Raw genomic sequence first — 21,417 nt, forward strand, 5'->3', positions numbered from 1 at the left:
CCTTCCCTGCTCTCCCTCCCTCCGCCCGGCCCTGCGCCCGCCCCGCCCGCAGCACGGCGGCGGCGGCGGCAGAGCAGCTCCGAGAGCCGGCCCGGCCGGGCCGCGCCGCCGCCACCACGGTAAGAGCCCGTGCGGAGCGGGACCAAGCGCGGAGCGGGGATGCGCGGGGGGTCCCGCTCGCAAGGAAGCACCCTTTGTCCGCACCATTCCGCGGCTGCCCTGCACGGGGGGCGGCTCGGACGGCACTGGGGGGGGGGGGGGGCAGCCTCGAACCGGTCGCTGCTCATCCTCCGCCCGGGCGGAGCCGCCTTTGTGCCCCGGGGACAAGCGGGTCGCGGTGGGCCCCCCCCTGTGCTGCGCGGTTCGGGCGCGGAGGAGCCGCCCCAGCGCCCCGAGGGAGGGTGATGGGCAGCGGGTGTGTGTGTGCCCGGTGCGGACGGAGCAGAGCCGGGGGAAGGTCCCGCTCTGCGAAGTTTCGCCTTTGGGGAGCGAGCGTTCCGCTCCCCCTGCGATGGCTCTGCCCTTGCCTCTGTAATCTCTTCCTCCCGACGCTTCAACACGTGCTTTCCGTCCTCCGGGCACCGAGTGATGTTTAACGGGGCTGCGCCGCGGGTGTCGGTATAGAACACCCAGCATGAGGGGTCTGACGGCCCAGGGGAGCGGTAGACGTGATTGAGCATCCCTGCAGAGATGCTCTCCGGGGCTGTCGGTGCCAAGCCATGCTCTTCGTGCCTGGCACATACAGCCGTAAGAGGAAACAGGCAGCGATGGAGGGGTGCAGCCCTGTGCCCCCCATGGGTCCCAGCATAGCGTCCTGGCTGCAGGGTTGTCCTATAAAGTCCATCGGTCTTGTTTGCCCGCTCCCTGACGCCAGGTTGTTCAAGTTGCACAGTGTCGAAGATTCCATGGATAAAGGTTTCATGAATACGGGTTTTCTCCTCAATAATCGCAATTCCTTGTTGGAAAGGGAGCTTGCAGCACCACGGTGCCTGTCCCGCGGTAGCGCCGCCGTCTCTCCCTGTGCCCTGCGGTCTCCACAGACGCTGGTGTACCTTGGCAGCTCATCCCCTCCTTAGGAAATCCTCTGGAGTATAAAGCGAGCGTAATTTGTTCTGAGCTCGGCTGATAGACGGAGCTTCGGCTGGCGATGGAAACCAGATGTGCATATTTTCCTTTTGAATCCTCAAACGATAACTAAAGTCTTATTTTGACAGATGAAAAACTCCTTGCAGACCGCAGAGGTAACACAGTGAAACCACGGAGGGCTCCGAGCACCTCCGCTCTCCTCTCACCAATACTCTGAGCTCAGGAGGTTGCTGCGACATTCCCCCCTATGGTAAAGCATAAGATTCCCTTGGCCTGCCTCTGACATGGGCAGAAATATGTACCAGGGGTTGGCTGAGGGCTGGAAAGAGAAACAAAGAAACCCCAAAACAACGCCGATGGTGTTTCTAGGGAAAATATTTAGGGTGGGTCATGAAACAGATTAATTGGAGAGATAGTGAAAAACCTGAATTTCAGAGCGGTTTGCCCTGTCCTTGCCTGTCCTGGCTCACTGTGGGTTTGAACAGAGCTGCTGGTTTATTTCTCTGTTTGTAAAAGTCCTCTGGAGGCTGAAGATGCTTGTGGTGGTGGGTGTGCTAGACTTGGCTCCAGCATGGCAGGCTCAGGAGTGCAGGATTAGGGCTGTGCATGGGATCATAGAATCATGGAGTGGTTTGTGTTGGAAGGCACCTTAAAGCTCACCCAGTTCCAACCCCTGCCACGGGCAGGGACCCCTTCCACTAGAGCAGCTTGCTCCAAGCCCCTGTGTCCAACCTGGCCTTGAACACTGCCAGGGATGGGGCAGCCACAGCTTCTCTGGGCACCCTGTGCCAGCGCCTCAGCACCCTCACAGGGAAGAGCTTGTGCCTAAGAGCTCATCTCAGTCTCCCCTCTGGCAGGTTAAAGCCATTCCCCTTGGCCTGTCCCTACAGGCCCTTGTCCCAAGCCCCTCTCCAGGTTTCCTGCAGCCCCTTCAGGCACTGGAGCTGCTCTAAGGTCTCCCCTTCAGGAGCCTTTTCTTCTCCAGGCTGACCCAGCCCAGCTCTCTCAGCCTCACAGCCTGTTCACCCCATGCTGGAAGCACTTTAATGGGAGAAGGACACAACCTCCTTGCTTTCAAAAGTGGGGGAAAAAACCCCAAGCAGACACCCCAGTCTAAACAAACTGCTGTGGAATTGTTTCCACCTCTCCACTTCAAAAGAGAAGAGGACTCCCCACCGAGCACAGCCACGTGGAGCATGGCCATGCGTGCTGGCGGCTCTGCAATAGAATCCCTGGATCCAGACTTCCTCACTTCCAGGTTAAACGCAGAGCAGGGAGGGAAATCTGGCAATTCCCAGCTCTGCACTGGGCCAAGGTGTTTAGAAACCACACCAGTTATAGAAAGCAGATGGCCTTTGGGAGGAAGATCAGGCTGTTGAATGCAGAACTTTGCATGGAAAATCAGGGCGAATTAATGCAGCAGATAATTGATTTGTGTGAGTGAGATCCAGATGTTTATCTATGGAGATCAGGCAGGCTGTGGGGCAGAGCCAGTGCTGATGGAGGCTAATTTTCAGCTTTGGGAACCTGCATACATCAATACATGTGCATAAACATGCAAATAGAATCATAGAATCCCAGACTGGTTTGGGTTGGAAAGGACCTTAAGATCATCCAGTTCCAACCTGCCATGGGCAGGGACACCTCACACTAAACCATGTCACCCAAGGCTCTGTCCAACCTGGCCTTGAACACTGCCAGGGATGGAGCATAAACCACTTCTTTGGGCAACAATAGGTGGACATAAACTGATATAATTCCCCAAATCTGCTTCAGTTAATTACATGTAATTCACTGTTTTTAGTATCAGAGGCTTGCTTTGCTTGTGGACAGGTTTAGATAGAATGAGACATACACCTTTTTGCCCGAACACCCATATTTCTGTGCAGAAATACGTGGCCTTAAGGCTGATGGAGAGGGGATGAGGTTTAATCCAGTTTGTCCGTTTTATTATTACTGGTTGACTCCTGAATTCTCAAATGACAGCTGTGTGGTTTGAGGCTGTTCTTCCTTTTCATTTCCTTCTCATCATGTGCTGTAGAGTTTCTCGATCTTCATTGGGATGGATGCAGTTTGTCGTTCCCTTGTCAAATGTCAGGTAGAAAAGAGGACGCCCTGGGTTGAAAGGGTTGGTTTTGGGTTTGTTCCCTTCCCGTTTCACATGGTTTATAGAATGGTTTTGCTGGGAAATAGCCCCAGTGAAATGTTAATCTGTGGCAGAGCAGACTTTGGACCGACTGGCTGGGGCAGGGCTAGGTGCCAGAGATGCTCACAGCTCCTTGGAGAGCTCAGCCTGGAGGGCTTGGGTCTCCTTCCCACATTGCAGAAGAGCAAGAGGGGAAGCAGAGCCTCTGCATCAGGTCTGCACTCAGCAGGACTCTCCCCTAGGGTGAAAACACCTCCAGAATGACAATCCACATTTATATCTGTGGCCATGGGGGGACCAGTCCATCAGAGGAGCTGAGGAGGTCACTCCTTTGAAGCTCCTCAAGCAAGTTCTCCTCTTGGCTGACTTATTTTTGCTCTTTTCTCCCCCAAAACGGGCAGGAGGAGGAAGAGGAAGCAAAGCTGCTGACTCGGGGAAACACAACGAGAAGGAGGAGGGCTGTTGAGCAGCAGAGGGCTGTGTCTACCCGTGGTCCTCCGTGCCTGGCCCGATGCAGTGGTGGAGTGTTGTGGCAATAGCCGTCCACTGGCAGCCTCCCCTAGCACACTGTAGGTTGTGTTGCAGGGGTCCCTGTGGGGCTGTGCTAAAACACCACCAAACCAACAGCTCCTCCAGCACGTCTGCTCCCCAGAGAGCTAAATATAAACTGATCAGGCAAAGGGAAGGGAATTTTCCATCCTGCTACTTACTCATCTGGGCCTGACGGGGCAATCAGTCTTCCTGGGCAAGGCTCCCTGCTTGAGCCCGCTCCCCAGCACAGCTCTCTATGGAGATGAGACCTTCCATAAATTCCTTGGAGGAGGTCAGAGCAACCCTGCTGCACTCAAGTATCCCTATGAGCAGCGTTGTAATGTGAAAAAGGACTTTTCCAAGGTCACAGTGCACCTGGCTGCCCACGACCCAGCTGGGTGTGCAGAGCAGCAGTGCAGAGCGTGGCTCTGGTGCGGTGAATCAGGGAGCAGATCCACGGGCTGGTTTGTTTTTCCAGACTTTACGAGTTGGCTGCCTCCAGAGAGACAAGAATTCCCAAGCAGGAGTTGTTTCTGAAGGCCTGCCAAGCTGGTGTGAGCTCTGATAGCGCAGGCTTGCATGTGGGAGCCTTTAGTCATCAACTGGCGAAGTGGGCATTGAGCATTAAGTGTCATCATGGAGTTAATTTAACGCAAGCGTTTGTTCTGGCTTCAGGTGGTTGATCCATGAGTCAAAGCCTGTGAAGTTTGATATGGTTCATATGTAAGATACCACATCTTATGCATCTATCTTGAGAGGGGCTTTGGGCAAGGGCCTGTAGGGACAGGACAAGGGGAAGTGGCTTTAAGATGAAATAGGGTAGATTTGGATTAGACATTAGGAATAAATTCTTCAGTATGAGGGTGCTGAGGCGCTGGCACAGGGTGCCCAGAGAAGCTGTGGCTGCCCCATCCCTGGCAGTGTTCAAGGCCAGGTTGGACACAGGGGCTTGGAGCAAGCTGCTCTAGTGGAAGGTGTCCCTGCCCGTGGCAGGGGTTGGAGCTGGATGCGACTTAAGGTCCCTTCCAACACAAACCAGGCTGGGATTCTATGCTCTAACATGTGCTATATAAAACAAATAAGATGAGATATGTTAGAAGTTGAAGTGCATGGAAGGAGGAGCCTGCATCAGACTGACCTGGAGGAGCCCCAAAGCCTGCATGAAGTGTGGCTGCTCCGGTACCACAGGCTGTGGGTCCCTGCACCCGTGGGTAGGAGAGCACTCAGGCAAGTTTGTCTCCATAATTGCCATATTTGAGTAGTATTTTAAGAACTGGTTGAGCCAGTGCAAAAAAAAAACTGTTCTGGTGCATTGAGTTTCTGTGCATTTCCCCTAAACCAAAAAGCACCCAAGAGAAACTTGGTCATGGTTTTTGCTTTTGGAGGATTAAATACAGCAGCATCATTGGTGTCACTCCTCTGTAGTCCATTTGAAGCATCCCTTGGGCTGTATCATTCCCTATATTCATGGATCTTGGCCATAGCTTTTGCTTTCAGCAGCCAAATTTCAGGGCTTGTGCTGTGCGGTAGGTATGGGACCGGAGCGAAAGAAGAGTTTCACTTTGTGGCTGTTTTGTGCTATATATCGTTACGTCTCCGAGGGTTTGTAAAGATGGAATCTGGCAAGCTCTGATCCAGCAGCTGGAAAGCCTGCTTTCCCTCACTGCTCAAAACCAGCCCTCGAAAGCAAGGACCAAAACGCTTTCTGATGGCAGAGGAGAAAAGGGGCTTGGGGTGACAGTACAGGACATCGCTGCTGTCAAGGTGCATTGGTGTCTAGTCTGGACTGGGGGGGTCAAGATATGCACCCTGCATCCTGCTTCTAAATGCAAGGGCTCCTCAGGGACAAATGGAAACATGTTATGCACTTACCTTGCGTTTAAGAAACTTCTTTTCTGTCCTTGATGCTCCTCTGCCTCAGTTGCCCCAGTTGTTCCACTGCTGTTATCGCTATTCTGCACCACTGGGAAATGTTAGGGAAGGAAAACTGTTAATGAAGACAACTGGTCATGTCTCTGCTTAGGACAGCTGGGGTTGTTCAGCCTGGAGAGTCTTCTAACACCTAAAGAGGGCCTGCAGGAACTCTGGAGAGGGGCTTTTTGCAAGTGTATGTAGGGATAGGAAGAGGTGTGATGGCTTTAACCTGCCAGAGGGGAGACTGAGATGAGCTCTTAGGCAGAAGCTCTTCCCTGGGAGGGTGCTGAGGTGCTGGCACAGGGTGCCCAGAGAAGCTGTGGCTGCCCCATCCCTGGCAGTGTTCAAGGCCACGTTGGACACAGGGGCTTGGAGCAAGCTGCTCTAGTGGAAGGTGTCCCTGCCTGTGGCAGGGGATGGAGCTGGATGAGCTTTAAGGTCCCTTCCAACACAAACCAGGCTGGGATTCTATGGCAGCCTAGCAGCACAGTTAGGCCGGGTGCTGGTAGCTATTTTTTGTTCCAAGTGATGTTGGAAAGTTGCAATGACTGAGTTTTGTATTTGTGTGCTTACATGTACGTTACTGAAAACAGCCTCCTGGTGTGCTGCATAATAGTTGTCGATGCTGTAAAATCACTTCAAGTATATATTAACCCCATTATCTCATGCTTTCTTTGTCCAAGCTGTTAGAAATGAATACTTTTGAAAGGGCAAGTTTTAATACTGTTCAATAGATGCCAAAAGCTACAATTGTGTGCCAAAACTGAAGATCCGTTGCAATTATAAAGATACAGAAAGTGCTAAAACCATCCACATTCAGTTTTGTTTCCTCTTCATTAATTTAGGTAAAGATTGGCTCACTATTGGGCTATCAGTTGTGTTATAATTGGAATACAGTGTGATGGATGGTACTTCCTGGAGTGAAAGCATCATGGTTAATGAAGACTTAGTTACTATAGAATCATAGAATCCCAGCCTGGTTTGGGTTGGAGGGACCTTAAAGCTCATCCAGCTCCAACCCCTGCCACAGGCAGGGACACCTTCCACTAGAGCAGCTTGCTCCAAGCCCCTGTGTCCAACCTGGCCTTGAACACTGCCAGGGATGGGGCAGCCACAGCTTCTCTGGGCAAAGAGCTCCATTTAGAGACTCTCACCCACTTTTTCAGTTGCCCATGGTTCACGTTGTTGATAGGTTACTTTTCCCATGGAGGTTTTGGGTTAGTTATTAAGTATTTTAAACTTAATTTAACAAAGAATCCAACTGTCCAATGTGATGGATTGTGCTGTCAGTGCCCTTCCTGTGCCTATCTTTTGCGTACCCCTACGATACACCATGAAGGCGGCAGGTTTAAAAGGGGCTGTGTTAGATCCAAACCAAGATCCCATCCAGCCTGTGGAGGGGCTGCTTTGCAACCTCCCTTCTGGTCCTCACTATGCCACCCCAGTGACTGTGCTGGGACATGATGGGGATGCAACAGCAAACTTAGACAAAGGGCATTGAGGCAGGAGAGTCACGCTCCTGGTGACTGCTCCATGTATCGTATCACCAGTTTTAGTAGTCCTCTGAATTAATTCTTGCTGGAGCATGTCTTCTAGAAAAGCCATCCAGTGCAGAGATGCAGACAGAGTGCTGATGGAGAACCCACCGCAGCCATTTGTTCTGCTGGTCATTTATTGCATGGGCTGTTCAGGAGCACGTTGCACTTTGCCCTCACTTGGAATCTGCGTAGTTCTGACTTCCTGCAGCGCTGGGTGCTGTACTGCTGCTCTGCTCCCTCTGAAGGACCTGCTTGGACCTTCTTACTTCTCTGAAGGCAGCCAGGGTGTCCCTGAGCAGTTAACATTTCCCCCATGGAGCTGTACCTGTGTCTTAGGTGCTCCTCAGTTACTCCTGGGATCTTCAGACCTTAATCAGACTTTACTTAAGGCTCTAGTAGTGCCTGAGTGCAGTGCCTGTAGTGGTTGTGGGGTGCAGAGCACACAGGCAATGCCATCTCTTATCCTCCTGGAGATCTCACATTTATCCAGCCCATGGTCCCATCTCCCACATGCCTGTGCAGTGCTGGAGCCTGGGGATGTGCCCCTGTCTTTGAGGTTTGTGTCTTTTAAGCAATATGTTTCTTAAGCAGTATCTTTAATGGCTTTTAAGTTTTAAAGAGGGGAGACTGAGATGAGCTCTTAGGCAGAAGCTCTTCCCTGTGAGGGTGCTGAGGCGCTGGCACAGGGTGCCCAGAGAAGCTGTGGCTGCCCCATCCCTGGCAGTGTTCAAGGCCAGGTTGGACACAGGGGCTTGGAGCAAGCTGCTCTAGTGGAAGGAGTTGGAGGAAGGAGCTGCCTGTGGCAGGGGCTGGAACTGAATGAGCTTTAAGGTTCCTTCCAACACAAACCAGGCTGGGATTCTATGATCTTAACATCTCCATTAAAACCATGCTGCTTGCTTCTCTCCATTCTGTATTGTCACTTTGTTCTCTGCCAGTCTTGAGTCACTTACACAGCACTGATTTTCCCCTTTCCTGCCCAATTGTTGCCAGAAATACTACATGGCAGAAGGTGAAAGCCCAGTTTCTGTTGAAGCTGGTTTATTTGCAGGCCTGTCTGAGATGTGTCAGTGAAGTAGTTATCGGTAACTGTCACCCATGTCTGTGCTCTCTGATGAAGTCTGTTGTACCAGCACTCCCCTCTCCCAGCACAAAGACATCAGTGAGCTGAGAGCTCATTTCTCTATGTTGGTAATTGTGCTTCCTGGCTCCCCGTCCTTGCACAGAAACCTGAGCTCTGCAGGGCTCCTTCTCAGGGCTGTGCCTGTCCTCTGGGAGCATCAGCGGTCACAGCTCCGGAGGGGTTTTGGCAGGATCTTATAAACTTTGAAGGTGTAAATTATTCGGAGCTATTGTTTAAGGAAGAGCTATATTTAGTGCCTGCTGTTTAATATCATCCCCAGTTACTCCTGACAAACCTGACCATATCATTCTACTTTGTCCTTAGCGTGGTGTTAAAGTATATATTGACTCTTTCTTCCTTTTCTGCTTCATGCATGGTGTTCCTGCCGTTCTTTCTGATTGAGCAATGTTGTCAGTGTTGTCCTTAATGTCTAGAAAAGGATCTGTGCCTTGTTTCATAGAATCCTAGCATGGTTTTGGGTTGGAAGGAGTCTTAAAGCTCATCCAGTTCCAACCCACTGCCATGGTTTCCTAACAGACTGATGTTTAACTTGCATCCCCATGCATTTTAAGGTGGTGGTGTTATTTTAAGGGCTTCATAATGAGTTACAAACTCTAGGATCCATTAATTCCTTCACTCATTAGCGTAGGAAGTTGCTATGTATTTTTCCATGGGATGAAGGTGGACATTTTTGCTGCCCTGTTCGTACTGGGCAATCATTCATGTTTGTGCACTGGCGCTGTTCCCTTCCCGATAGCCCACTGGAAGCTCTGGAGCCAGGATGGGATGCAGCATGATTTAGGTCAGTTCTCCTCAGGATGCTTCCTGGTTTACACCACGCTGCTGCTGGGACCAGACCTCTCCGTCCTTTGGGCTTCTCATTTGCACAGCACAAAGGAATCTGTTTCTCCTCCTAATTTTCACCTTTGAGGTGGGAGAAAGAGGGATATATGGAGACTACCCAGAGATGGAGACTCTTGGGGTGGAAAATGCAGCTGGGTTTTTTTTCCCTGCCTTTACTGCATGTTCACACTGCCATAAATGAGCTCGAGGAAGGCTGGGCAGGATGGTGTTTCTGCCAGCCCAAATAAAAGCAGGGACTGTTTTCATTTCCACTTACTTTCTTATTTTTAACCCTTTTTTCCCCCATCTCCAAGATGAGCTGCAAAATCTGGGCTTTTATGGCTGCCAAGCTACAGTGGGGCTCATCCTGCCCTGCTCCTGCTGCATGGGAATTGGGCATCCCCAGGGAATAAAGCATACTAACACTGGGAATATTGTCTTCTGCAAGAATTACTTGTCTGCACTGTGGGTACCTCTCTTTGGGGCACTGAGAGGCAGCTCATTGTACCCCATGGAATGGGGGAAGGCATTTCACTGCCCTTCCCTTGGCGGGCACCCGAAGGAGCCAAACCTGCAGGAGGTTTGGGCTCTACGTGCTGCTGACACCTCGCAGGAGTTCACAGTGTGTTAGAGCAACAGATTCTCGATTATTCCAGTCTCCCTGCTATATTAGAAGCTGAAACCCAAGTCCAAGCTCTCAATGAATGACTCCGTGGAAATGCTGTCGGGCACGTTTCGGTGCTGCTTTGGCTTTGATTTGAATGGGTAAACATGGTGAGAGGGTGTTTGCTTTGACTTCTTCCTTGTAGCGAAAGGCTTCTTTTGAGGGAAGGTGAAGCCTCCAGTGCTACTCCTCATCACAACATTCTGCCCATGGCTTGGTGTTGGCGATGCCTTCCTGGCATGCTTGGGCCCCAGGCTTGCCCAGCAGCAGTGGAAAACTCCAGTTTCAGGGATGCTTTGTGCCCAGGGCTCTGCTCACCAGTGTGAATAACCCTCACAGAATCCAGTTCTCCTGAATGGAGCATCATCATCCCAGTTTGGATGATGCTGCAGGGCATCCTTGGCTTTTGAAGGCATCTCCCTCTGCTTGTCTCACACTCTTAAGCTCTGTTCCCTTTGAAGCTTCCCAAAATTCTACAAGGATGCTGGGGAGGGACTCTTCATCAGGGACTGTAGCAATAGGACAAGGGGTAATGTGTTAAAACTGAAACAGGGCAAGTTCAGGTTAGATATAAGGAAGAAGTTCTTTACTGTGAGGGTGCTGAGGTGCTGGCACAGGGTGCCCAGAGAAGTGATAAATGCTCCATCCCTGGCAGTGTTTAAGGCCAGGTTGTTCACGGGGGCTTGGATGACATGGTCTGGTGTGAGGTGTCCCTGCCCATGGCAGGGGGTTGGAACTGGGTGATCTTAAGGTCCTTTCCAACCAAAACCATTTTTGATTCTGTGATTCTATGCATCAGGTTTACATGTCAGAGACAGCCTTTGCCTTGTGGTGGGCAGTTGCTGGAGGAGGCAGGGTGGATACAGCCCATCTTCTCCTTACCCTGCTGCCTTAGGAAGAGCCCTCCTCTCCTCCTCACACATTCCCCATCTCCACCAGCACTATGAAAACCAGCTCCTTGGCAGCCCATGCACATAGGAACTGTCTTGTGGTAACAGATTGTTATGTATTTAATGAACCCGAGGAAAACAAGAGATTCGAAGGCTGCGGGGTGATACAAGTTTGCTGTTCAGTCTGCCAGATTCACACTAATTCAGACAACTCACAGATGTTTGGCTCCTCGTTCCTTAAAGAGATTTATGGAAGATGCAGGCCTTGGAAATCCATTCCCAGTGTGCTGGAGAGATGGAGGTGGCAGCGTGGGCAAAGGTTTCCCAGCCCCAGAGGACTCCTTCCTTCCATGGCCGTGCCGCTGCTGTACCTTCCTCTTGCCAATGTTGATGGCAACGACTGGACAAACAGCAGGGAAATGTGCCTTGCAGTCGCTGGGAGGATTACTAAAGGCTTTAGGTTTGTCTTTCAGGAGCCAAGGAGCTCTTTGAAAGCTATTTCTCAGCTGAGGAATGAAACCCCAGAGGTTGCCCAAGAGCCAGAGTGCTTTTGTCTAATGCAAACAGCGGCCTCATAGGGTTTGCAGGCGGTGGCGGGTACGTGTTGTACCCTGTGTGTGGGCACAGAAGCTGTCTGGTGGAAGCATTTGGGACTCTTAAAGTGTTTCCTGCTTAGTTCAGGTAGATCACTTCAGGTTTGGAAGGTCCTAAGTGATCATTTTGCTGGGCTTCAAGTGATGGTTCTGCACTCTTGAGGTATTTATCCATGAAGGAGAAATGGTAGGAGATGATGTGAAGTCTGGCAATCAATGCATACACCCAGTAGTGCCCTGCTTTAAATTCAGGTCATTCTTTAGGGGCCTTCAGCCTTTACCAGCTCTCCATCTCAGCCTCAAAAAGGGAGAAACCTGACTTGCAAGCAGTATCCAAATCTATTCTGAGAGCAGTGATGTTCTTGCATTTGTCAAGGTTTCCTCAATTGCACTATGAGATGTCCCAGATCTTACTCGTGCTTGGTCCATGTGATGGGCTTTTGGTGGTCAGTGATGAGCAAAAAGCATCACAGTCACTTTGCAGCCCCAAGATGTGCTTCTTACAGAGACCCCAAGAGCTCTGGAGCAAGGAGAGAAGCCCGGGCTGGCCAAGAAACCCCCTTAGCCCTCTGAGCATTATTACCTGGCTGTAAGTAGGTGAACATTGTGTTACAGAGGTAGGCATTAATGTGCTATTTGGAACTGTTTATGCTTGAGAAGCGAATCAGTAGAAGTGGCATGGTGAGGCTGTGTTTGCTGTCTCCATCTCAGCCATTTCAGGTTGTATATGGGCAAAGAACATAAGGAAGAAACAAGAACTAGTGGGTTTTGTGTCTGTTTACTAGAGCAGCACGCTCTGAGAGGTAATTAAAAGTAAACTGGACTCTGCTGGCTTGTTCAGCATCCCTGGTTGTTGAGATTAAGCAGTAGAGCAATTCTCAATTCAGCAATTCCTCAGCTTTTGGGAGCATGGCCAACACTCACAGTGTCTCACAGAGCACTGCAGATTCTTGTCGTAAATCTCACAACTTGGGGGGGGAGCAGAAAGGTGAGATGGTTTGCGGGACCTGCTGCTGCTACTTCAGCTGCTCTGCTTCACAGACAACCCTTGGTCCAGTATTTCCAGTATTCCTTGGAAATACTACTCAAAATTCGAGCAGATTAGGCAATGATTGCAGGTTTGCTTGAAGAGAATGTGCCATGTATACAGTTGTTTGGACTAAGGGCATCCTGTAGGATACTTTATCCATATGGTGCTATGCAGAAATACTGGCAGTGTGTGTCTCCAAACCAGTTGTGCTTCCTGGGAGGGCTGCATTCCCCTGGGGCCAGTCCTGCTGGGCTCATGGGGCTGAGCTTTGCTTTGTGTTGCTCCCAGTGCTACAGTGGGTCTGTGTTAAGTTGGCCCCAGCATTGCTCCATGGCAGAGCAATGTGCTGAGAGTACACCCTCAAGCTGGACATCAGTCCTGCATGTGGCCAAGGAGGGAGTGTTCAAGGCCAGGTTGGACACAGGGGCTTGGAGCAAGCTGCTCTAGTGGAAGGTGTTTCTGCCCATGGCAGGGGGCTGGAATTGGATGAGCTTTGAGGTCCCTTCCAACACAGACCATTTGATGAAGATCTGATGCTGGTCCTCCTGGAAAACGTGTGTGCAGGCTGGATGTGCAGCCAAGGGATATTGGAGTTAGTGCTCCAGATGTGTGTGCTCTTCTCTTTACCTATCATGCATGAGGTTTTGTGCAGCAAGCTGGGTCCTGTGCAGCCTCTTTGCACATCTACTTGGCACCTCTCTGCTGGAGACCGGCCGTCTCCTCGCTCACACCTCTCGCTTCCCGGTTGCTGTTTTGCAATGACTAATTTTGCTCTCTTCTTTTCCTTTTCAGTTGCCAGGGAGGAAAAGGCAAAGTCACTGCCAGCACCATTTTCTTCAAGCTAAGATGTTGAGACAAAGCACCTCTGCCCCTTCCTTATCCTTTCAGTCCCTTTCGCCCCTCCTATGTAAGGGAGTCTTCCCCCTGCCACTCCTATTCCCTGAGAGCACGGGGGCAATAAACCTGATGTGTTTTACTCAACTAGATGGTGTGTAATTTTCCTTAATTGCTCTTATTTTTGGTGAGAGCTTGCCTGTCCGTAAGGTCCAACCCAAACATGTAGATCTGGGTGTGAGCCTGGATTCCAGGCTCTCCATAAAGGCTAGGTAGGTTTGGATGTGTGGTTTGGGGTTCAGGGCGTTAGAGACCTGCTGCCTTTGTCGTCAGGTTGAAGCGATGCCCAGGCATTTGGAGCGAGGGATTGGATCGAAATAAGACTTCTATTTGCTTAGGAATTAATTGCTGGTTGTGGGCAGGACCCTGGTACATCCGTTGTTCCTGCTAGTAAGGGCTAATCTTAGACCTCTGTAAGGTTGCACCTGTCCATCCTCAGTGGCTGTACATGGGATTCCCTGCTCTTAATGCAACCCCTATAGATGGGTGCTGTTGCAGTCAGCCTTGGGCTGCTTCTGGCTGTGGGTTCTATTAGTGTGGCTATAGAGGTTGGTTCCATCTGGGCTGCCCTGCACTGGCAGCTCTGTGGCACACGTGAATGTTGGGCTGTGGTAGTGAGATCCTCATTCCTGCATGAAGCTGTTGATTGTAAGCAAAGAGGTGATGTGGTTCTTGAAGCCATGCAGACCTACGGAGCAATGGTCACCTTGAACACAACCTGTTGCTGCTTTCCCTTTTGCTATGCTGGCTGTTAAAGATGCTGAGTGTAGGCAAGGCTTTTAGTTATTAAGTAAAGATGCTCAAAGTGCATCTTTATCTTGTTAGCCCTGGAAAAGTGTCATCGAGCTGCAAGCAGGAGGCAGAGGAAGACACTGCGTTATTCCTTGTCTTTGGCTGGTGACTTCTGAGTACCTGGAGCATGTGGTGAGCCTCAGTCCTTGCCGGGTTGGACGGGAGAGCCTTGCAGGATGCATGGTCTCCTGCACCAGAGCCCTTCTCCTCCAGGAGCTGGGGATGACACTGTGGAGCAGAAGGAGGTGACTGCAGGCTCAGGGTGAGACGGGGCAGGGCTGCAGCTTTTGTGCACTGATGGCTGGGCAGCCTGGGCAGCTCTTGCGTCTTGACAGAGTCCCAAGGGATGATCCTGACGTGGCTGCATCCGTGGAAATTCCTGTCCTTTGAAGTCCCGTGTGCTGACTCATGATCCTGTTTACTCAGGACCTGTCCACGGGGCATTTTCAGAGTGTGAAGGCTTCTTCTCAGGCTGTGAATGGCATCTTTCACTCTTACTGGAGGATTGTAACCCATCAATGAAAGCAGGATTCACTGATGGTGTGACAGAGTGCTTGAGCAAGGGGAGCAAGCCTCCCAGAGCTGAGCACCTCATAGTCCTGGTGCAGAAGGCAAATTATTGCCTGAGTGAAGGAATGAACCCACATGTAGTTACCTGCAAATGACAGGCTTCCAGGATTTTTCCAGATTTATAACGCAATAAACCAACAAGCTGAAGATTGACCAAAGCATTGGTGGTGAGGCAGGCAGTGCAATGAGGAGACTCAATGTGGCCCCAAATCCCTCCTAAGAAGCAAAATGATGGGGAATGGGGGGAAGGTCTTTTGTTTGGATTAAGATTGTAACATGATGCTGTAGAAAGCCTTAAACCCCACGATTTCCACTTGCAGTAACCAGTTTTGGCTATATCTCCCACTTCCTTGTAGTCCCCTGTAGTGTTTGAAGGTGGGCTGATTGACTGTGGTGTGCTGGGTTCCACAGCCCTTTGTGCGCATGGAGAACTGGGGCTCTGCGTAGCAGGAGGGGAATTTGGGTTTAATTGGTGTGAGGAGAGGGTGGTTAAGCCTTAGGACCATGCTCAGAGTCTGGCCTGGAGCGGTGAGGTTTGGTTCTTCAGACGTGTGGGTCTAAACTGCGTTAAACCAATACCGCAATCACAGCGGCTCTTTGCTCAGCCCCTTGTTTTCCACTCGGAGGTTGGTGTTTTCCTCTGCCAAGCTGCATTTATTGCATCTCCTCTCAGAGAGCTGTGTAGATCAAACTGCTGTGTCTTCCCTCTCTCGTGTTTGTTGCTCCTTTGGTGGCATTTGAAACTTATGAACCGGCGTTACCAAACCCTCCTGCTCTGGGGTAAGCCTCAGGGCAGCGGCTGCTGGAAGACGCGCTGAGCTGCGACACTTGGCTTGCTCCAGCCTTGCCTACCGAAACTCTGTGTGCCTGTGGATAGCATCAGCGTTGGCTCTCTAGAGCCAGACTTTATGGTGTGGAAATAGGAATATTTCTTGCTAAGCCAAAGCATTGCCCTAGGTTGTGCTGTAGTGTTTTGGAATGACGCTACTGGTAGTGATGGAGCCAAGTCCGCAGCTACGCCAGGGACGAAGGCTGGGCTTGGGTGTTTGTCCTTCCTCCTCTTTCAGTGTGTTTGGGAGCTCTTTGGAAGTGGCTGGGAATCCTCTGCCTGGAGACGGATGGGCACCTCTCGGTTTTATTCAGAAGGCAAAGGTGAGGAATGCTTCTCTTGTCCTCTCGCAGGGCTTTAGGAAGACTTTATGTGCAGTCCTGAAGGAATATTCAGGCGCAGCACAGGGATCAGTGCTGGAGCATGGGGTTGGGAGCAGGGTCCTGTATGGCTCGTGGCTTTTCACTGGAGGCTTTCAACAACATTAATAATTCACAGGGGCAGATGATTGATGTTCCGAGGGTGATCCTACTGTATGGCTTGCAAGGTGTATCAACATGCAAAATACAGCTCAGGCTCCTCGTTCCTCTCATCCCTTTCTGCCTGTAAATAGATTTTATGTCAGTGTGTGTGTGTCTGGAGATGCACTATTAGAGGCTGAATGTTTTCTGTACAGGGGCTGGCGATCCCACAAGTGGAAATGTGTGATTCTGGTCTTCAGTCTTCATGAAGAGTACCGCTGGGGTTGGGTTGTGGGTTTATGATAGTGGTTACTGTTCAGGCTCCCTCCAGCCATGGCAGAGACCCAACAGCTTGCTAAATCCTGAGGTCTTTTCTTCTCAGCCTGTATTTTGAAGCAATGCCCATGGAAGAATCATGGTTTGGGTGTTTCCATGCGCTAGAGCTGCTTGTGAGTGCTCTGTACAGCTCAGGAGATCCTGTTGATCCCAGTGGCCATGGCCCATGTCTGAACTTAACCTTGATGACAGGATGAAGATAGTTCCTTTATCTGATTGCAAGTCAGGAAATACATGTCTTAAAATAATGAATGGTCCCTGAAGAGCATCTTTTCATTAGCATATGTGTGTGTGTGAAAGCCTCCAGTCTATAAATACGCAGTAGTTTCCTCCTCTGAGTTGATGGGGAGCCCATCCCGGCTCTGCAGAAGTGTTTCTATCCCACAGCACTTGTTTGCATCCCAGGGACATGACGGGGCAGGACTGTGCTGGGTCACACCATGTATCAGGAGCCTGGTGAAGCGGGATGAGGAGCCAAAGATCCCATTTTGCTCCTTTTTATTGCACTTTCTCACTGGGGATGGTTTCAAACCCCAGCCAAGAGGTACTTAACAAGAGCCCAGACCTAAAAGTGCACCTCGGACCCAACACTGGGTGATGTTAACTGCTGATTTGTTATCACTAGGGCTGTGTTATTGCATTAGATGCAGTGGAACAGGGAGGTGTGAGTGGTGTGTGCTGCAGCCTGTCCGGCACGGGCAGGGAGCATCTGCCTGTACTTGCTGCCATTCTTGCCCGCTGGCTGCCACACGCCCGGGTGTGTGTAGGAGTCTGCAGCACCAACATTAACCATTACCCTAGGGAAAGGTAATTATTCCTGAGGAATCATACCCTGTTAACGAGGAGCTGTGCTTAACTGCTTTTGTGCTGCTCGGAAGGTTGTTTCATCTTCGCTCCCCACACTGCCAACGTGCTGGGGATGGCCCCAGCATCATCCCAAGCACAGTGAGTCCAGCCCTGCAGCAAGCATCCCTGTTTGGTGCTAGGATCAGGGACAGCCAAGATTGTGGCAGATAAAAATATAGACCTTGAGTGGTTTTAGTCCCTGTCCTGTGTTTTAGGCATCTACGCTATGGTGCAGGGAGCAGCAGGGCACCACTCTGGGGGGTTTCCTTAGTGCTGGGGGAAGGCTGGAGCCTCCCAGAGCCCCCTACTCCTCATCTTCATCATGTCAAAAGGAGCGTGAGCATCAGCAGAAGGAAGGGATTCTCCCCTTCTACTGCACTCTGGGAAGACCCCCCCCTGCAGTCCTGGTCCAGCTCTGGGGCATCAGCACAAGAGGGACATGGAGCTGGTGAGCTTTAAGGTCCCTTCCAACACAAACCAATCTGAAGTTCTAGGATCTTTTCCCTCTTACATGCAGCTCTTTTTAGGGAGCATCTCCTGGCCTTGTGTTTCCTCAGAGCCTGGTGTAAGAAGCTATGCCTCCTGAACAGGACCTGTAGGTCTTGCTGCATGCCAATAGGTTTGATGCAAGGACCATCAGAATGCAGCAGTGTAGAAGTCCTGTGGAGCTTCTTAATGACCGTACAGTGGCCCTATCTACTTGTTGCTGGCAAAGAGCTTGATGTCCCCAGGCCATCCCCAGCAATGGGGGAGGCTCCTGAGCAGAACTTGGGGGTCCATCTGCTGTAACAGAGGTGCCTGAGCTGGCTCCAGCATCGCTGGGGGTGATGGGGACACGTTGCTGTGTTAGTCAACTGGTCCTTCAGCCACCCCATCCTCCCTTGCGTCATAATCTCCTCGCATGAGCCCGGGCTACCATAAATACCATATATACAATATATAAATAGCATAAACACGTGATCTGGGCTCACAGACTGTGTCATTTTGATGGTCTAAAAAGCTTTACTTTTCCATTTGTCGGTTTCCATTTGGTCATTGGGTTGCCCAGAAGTTAATGATGAAGCTACCAATAAATTGCATATCATAAACCCACCAGGGTCTCATAAGAAGCTGCAGACTGTAGCAGGGGCCCTTGGGAAGGGTAAATCTTTGGGATATGTATTGATTCCCACTCCTGGCTTTGCACTCTGCATGAACTTTATCCTCACACAAGAATAGAAGGTGATTTTTCTTTACCAGCCAGCTGGCCTTCAAATGAGCTACTGATAACACCATCACAAGCTCTAATCCCAGTAAACACAGGGAAGATGATTTATGAGCTGGGAACAGAAGCCGTATCAGTTCACAATGAGGTTTAATACTTGTTTGAGGCATACTCTCAAATACTGTCCTTAAATGTCACAGTTGGGTTTTGACTGCATGGAGCAAGATCAGTGCAAACGGTGGTTTTGGTTGTTAACTGCAAGGCAAATAGCAAAACACGATTAGAGGAGTGATTTGGGGAAAACACTGTTTTCCATAATCAGATTTGAAGTGCAATCTGTCTGCTTTTACACAGAGTAAATTAATGGACGAGGATGGCAGGAGGTGAGGCAGAGCTGATGGTCAGGTCTGGGTGGTGCTCTGTAAGCCTGGATTGCAGTTCTTGACATGTGCTCATTGTGCAGCCGTTAGCTTTTCCTACCTAAGGAATAGGTAAGGATCAGGAGGTCTGGTGTGGCCCTGAGGATGTCAGGGCTGGGAGCTCTCCCCTTCCTTGTAGGCAACTCTTTGCCTTGCTTTTTCCCCAAAGGGCTCTTCATGGTTTGGGAATCAGGGAGTAACTGGGATGGGATGGGGGCATCCAGGGGATTTCACAGTCCTGATAATGCTGGAAAGGCTTTTTCTGCTGGACATCTGCTCCCAGTTGGTGTGGGGGCAAGGGCTGTTGTGAGATCAACCCTGGGGCTTCAATGAGCCCTTCTTTCACAGCTTGGTATCCTCGGTATAGGGGATATGAGTTCCCTTTATTGAAGGGAAGATTCAGAAGAAACTTTATCTATCTATCTATCTATCTATCTATCTATCTATCTATCTATCTATCTATCTATCTATCTATCTATTTGTCAGTCTGTCTATCTATCCATCCATCTATCAATCAATCTCTTTATCTATCTATCTATCTATCTATCTATCTATCTATCTATCTATCTATCTATCTATCTATCTACCTACCTACCTACCTACCTACCTACCTACCTACCTGCCTACCTACCCGTGTGCCTATCTATTTATCTATCTGTCTGTCTATCTATCTATCTATCTACCTACCTGCCTACCTATCCGTGTGCCTGTCTATCTATCTATCTATCTATCTATCTATCTATCTATCTGTCTGTCTGTCTGTCTGTCTGTCTGTCTGTCTGTCTACCTAAAATACTTCTGTACCTCCGGATCACCTCATGCACTTTACATGCTTCCACCAGCTCGCGCCGTCACTCGTCCTGTGAAACAGCTCTGCGCTGATGAGGTGCAGAGGATCACCAGCAATGTTTCATACTCTAACATAAATACTCCTGTGGAGGAGCCACCCTCAGGGTGTTTTTAGGTCAGCTCTCACCCCTTGCTCAGCGCACCCACCCTCCATCCCCCAGGCACGTCCCTTAAAGCTGTTCTCTCTGTATGCACACAGGGACATGGCTAAACCCTCACAGGAAAGGAAAGAGGTTAGAGAAAACTCAGGTGAAGAAGACATTAGTACAGTATTTGTATGAGAGACGGAGCTCTTCAAATTACAGATGCTTTGAAGGCTCACAGAGAAGCCAAACCCTTGTGGGAGCCATCAGAAATCTAGTTTCTCATAGAATCCCAGCCTGGTTTGTGTTGGAAGGGACCTCAAAACTCATCCAGCTCAGCGCACCCACCCTCCATCCCCCAGGCACATCCCTTAAAGCTGTTCTCTCTGTATGCACACAGGGAGTTTTCCACGCCCAGAGGCTGTTCCTGCACATGCCCCAAGGAGCTGGTGGGGCTGAACCTTTCCTGGAGGAACATGGACTGAAAGAGGAGCTTCACCAGACCTCAGCTGCTGGTGCCCTTCGCCTGGACCCTGATGGACTCCACGTCAGGACTGCATTACCATGGTGATGATCTTAACCAAACCGCGGCAAAACAAAGGTGCTGACTCCGTAACAAGCAGGACTGAGCTGGTAAGCTTCCTGAGAGCTTTCTTCAAAACTCTTTTGCCACAGCTTTGCCATAGATTTATAATAAGGGCTTCTTGTGCTGCAGGGCTGGATCTTCACACTGTGGAATCCTGGAATGGTTTCTGTTGGAAGGGACCTTAAAGCTCATCCAGTTCCAACCCCTGCCACGGGCAGGGACCCCTTCCACTGGAGCAGCTTGCTCCAAGCCCCTGTGTCCAACCTGGCCTTGAACACTGCCAGGGATGGGGCAGCCACAGCTTCTCTGGGCACCCTGTGCCAGTGCCTCAGCACCCTCACAGGGAAGAGCTTCTGCCTAAGAGCTCATCTCAGTCTCCCCTCTGGCAGGTTAAAGCCATTCCCCTTGGCCTGTCCCTACAGGCCCTTGTCCCAAGCCCCTCTCCAGCTTTCCTGCAGCCCCTTCAGGCACTGGAGCTGCTCTCAGGTCTCCCCTTCAGGAGCCTTCTCTTCTCCAGGCTGACCCAGCCCAGCTCTCTCAGCCTGGCTCCAGAGCAGAGCTGCTTCAGCCCTTGCAGCATGTCCATGACCTCCTCTGCACTCACTCCAACAGCTCCTGTTGCCCCAGAGCTGAACACAGGAGATGGTTTATAGCACTGTTTTCTACCGAGCTGCATTAATATCCAAGGAGCAGGGGATTAGGGACTGATTGGAGTGCTGTGGCTGTTGCATATATGAATTTCAGTAAGCATGCAATGAAATAAACAATAGAAAAAACATTGTATCAACACCTTGAATAACATGGGTGAGAAGTTGCTTCACCAACAGTGAACAGATGCTCATCATTAATAGATGGATGAGTAAGTGGGGAGCAGGATTGAGTGTGAGATGGCAAAGGGCAGTGCTGTAGTACATAACAGTCTTGCTGGCAGCCTGGACTGATGCAAATGCAACCACGCTGGTTGAGCAGTCAACAAAAGAGCAAATGAAGAGCAGCAGACAGACTAAATGATGCTGGAAGGGACAAGCAAGGCCATGGGGCTGAGAAAGCCCAGAGCTGACTGTGGATGTTTGCTCCTCTGTCCTCCAGAAGAGATGGTCATAGCCAGAGAAGGAATTAGACCAAAAGGCTATTCTTGCACTGAGAGTCTCAGATAATGGTGTGCAGGAACACAGCAGGAAGCATCTGGG

At 50.5% G+C, this 21,417-nt stretch overlaps 1 protein-coding gene across 2 annotated transcripts in view; it reads left to right on the top strand.

Moving 5' to 3' along the window:
* The first annotated feature begins 1 nt into the window (after position 1).
* Positions 2-21,417, top strand: part of FAM53B (family with sequence similarity 53 member B) — a 48,880-nt gene continuing 27,464 nt past the window's right edge. Inside the window, exons 1-2 of one of the 2 annotated variants that reach the window (XM_062635236.1) lie at positions 2-119; positions 20,042-20,274. In XM_062635236.1, coding sequence (XP_062491220.1) covers positions 20,206-20,274 — 69 coding nt within the window. In that variant the 5' untranslated portion in view covers positions 2-119; positions 20,042-20,205. Of the gene's footprint in view, positions 120-7,278; positions 7,772-20,041; positions 20,275-21,417 lie in introns of those variants that run through there. The other variant, XM_062635237.1, reaches the window with a different exon arrangement.

The sequence above is a fragment of the Pezoporus occidentalis genome, unplaced genomic scaffold (assembly GCF_034315485.1).
Source record: "Pezoporus occidentalis ecotype Australia unplaced genomic scaffold, CSIRO_AGI_Poc_V1 ctg45, whole genome shotgun sequence".
Classification (NCBI taxonomy): Eukaryota; Metazoa; Chordata; class Aves; order Psittaciformes; family Psittacidae; genus Pezoporus; species Pezoporus occidentalis.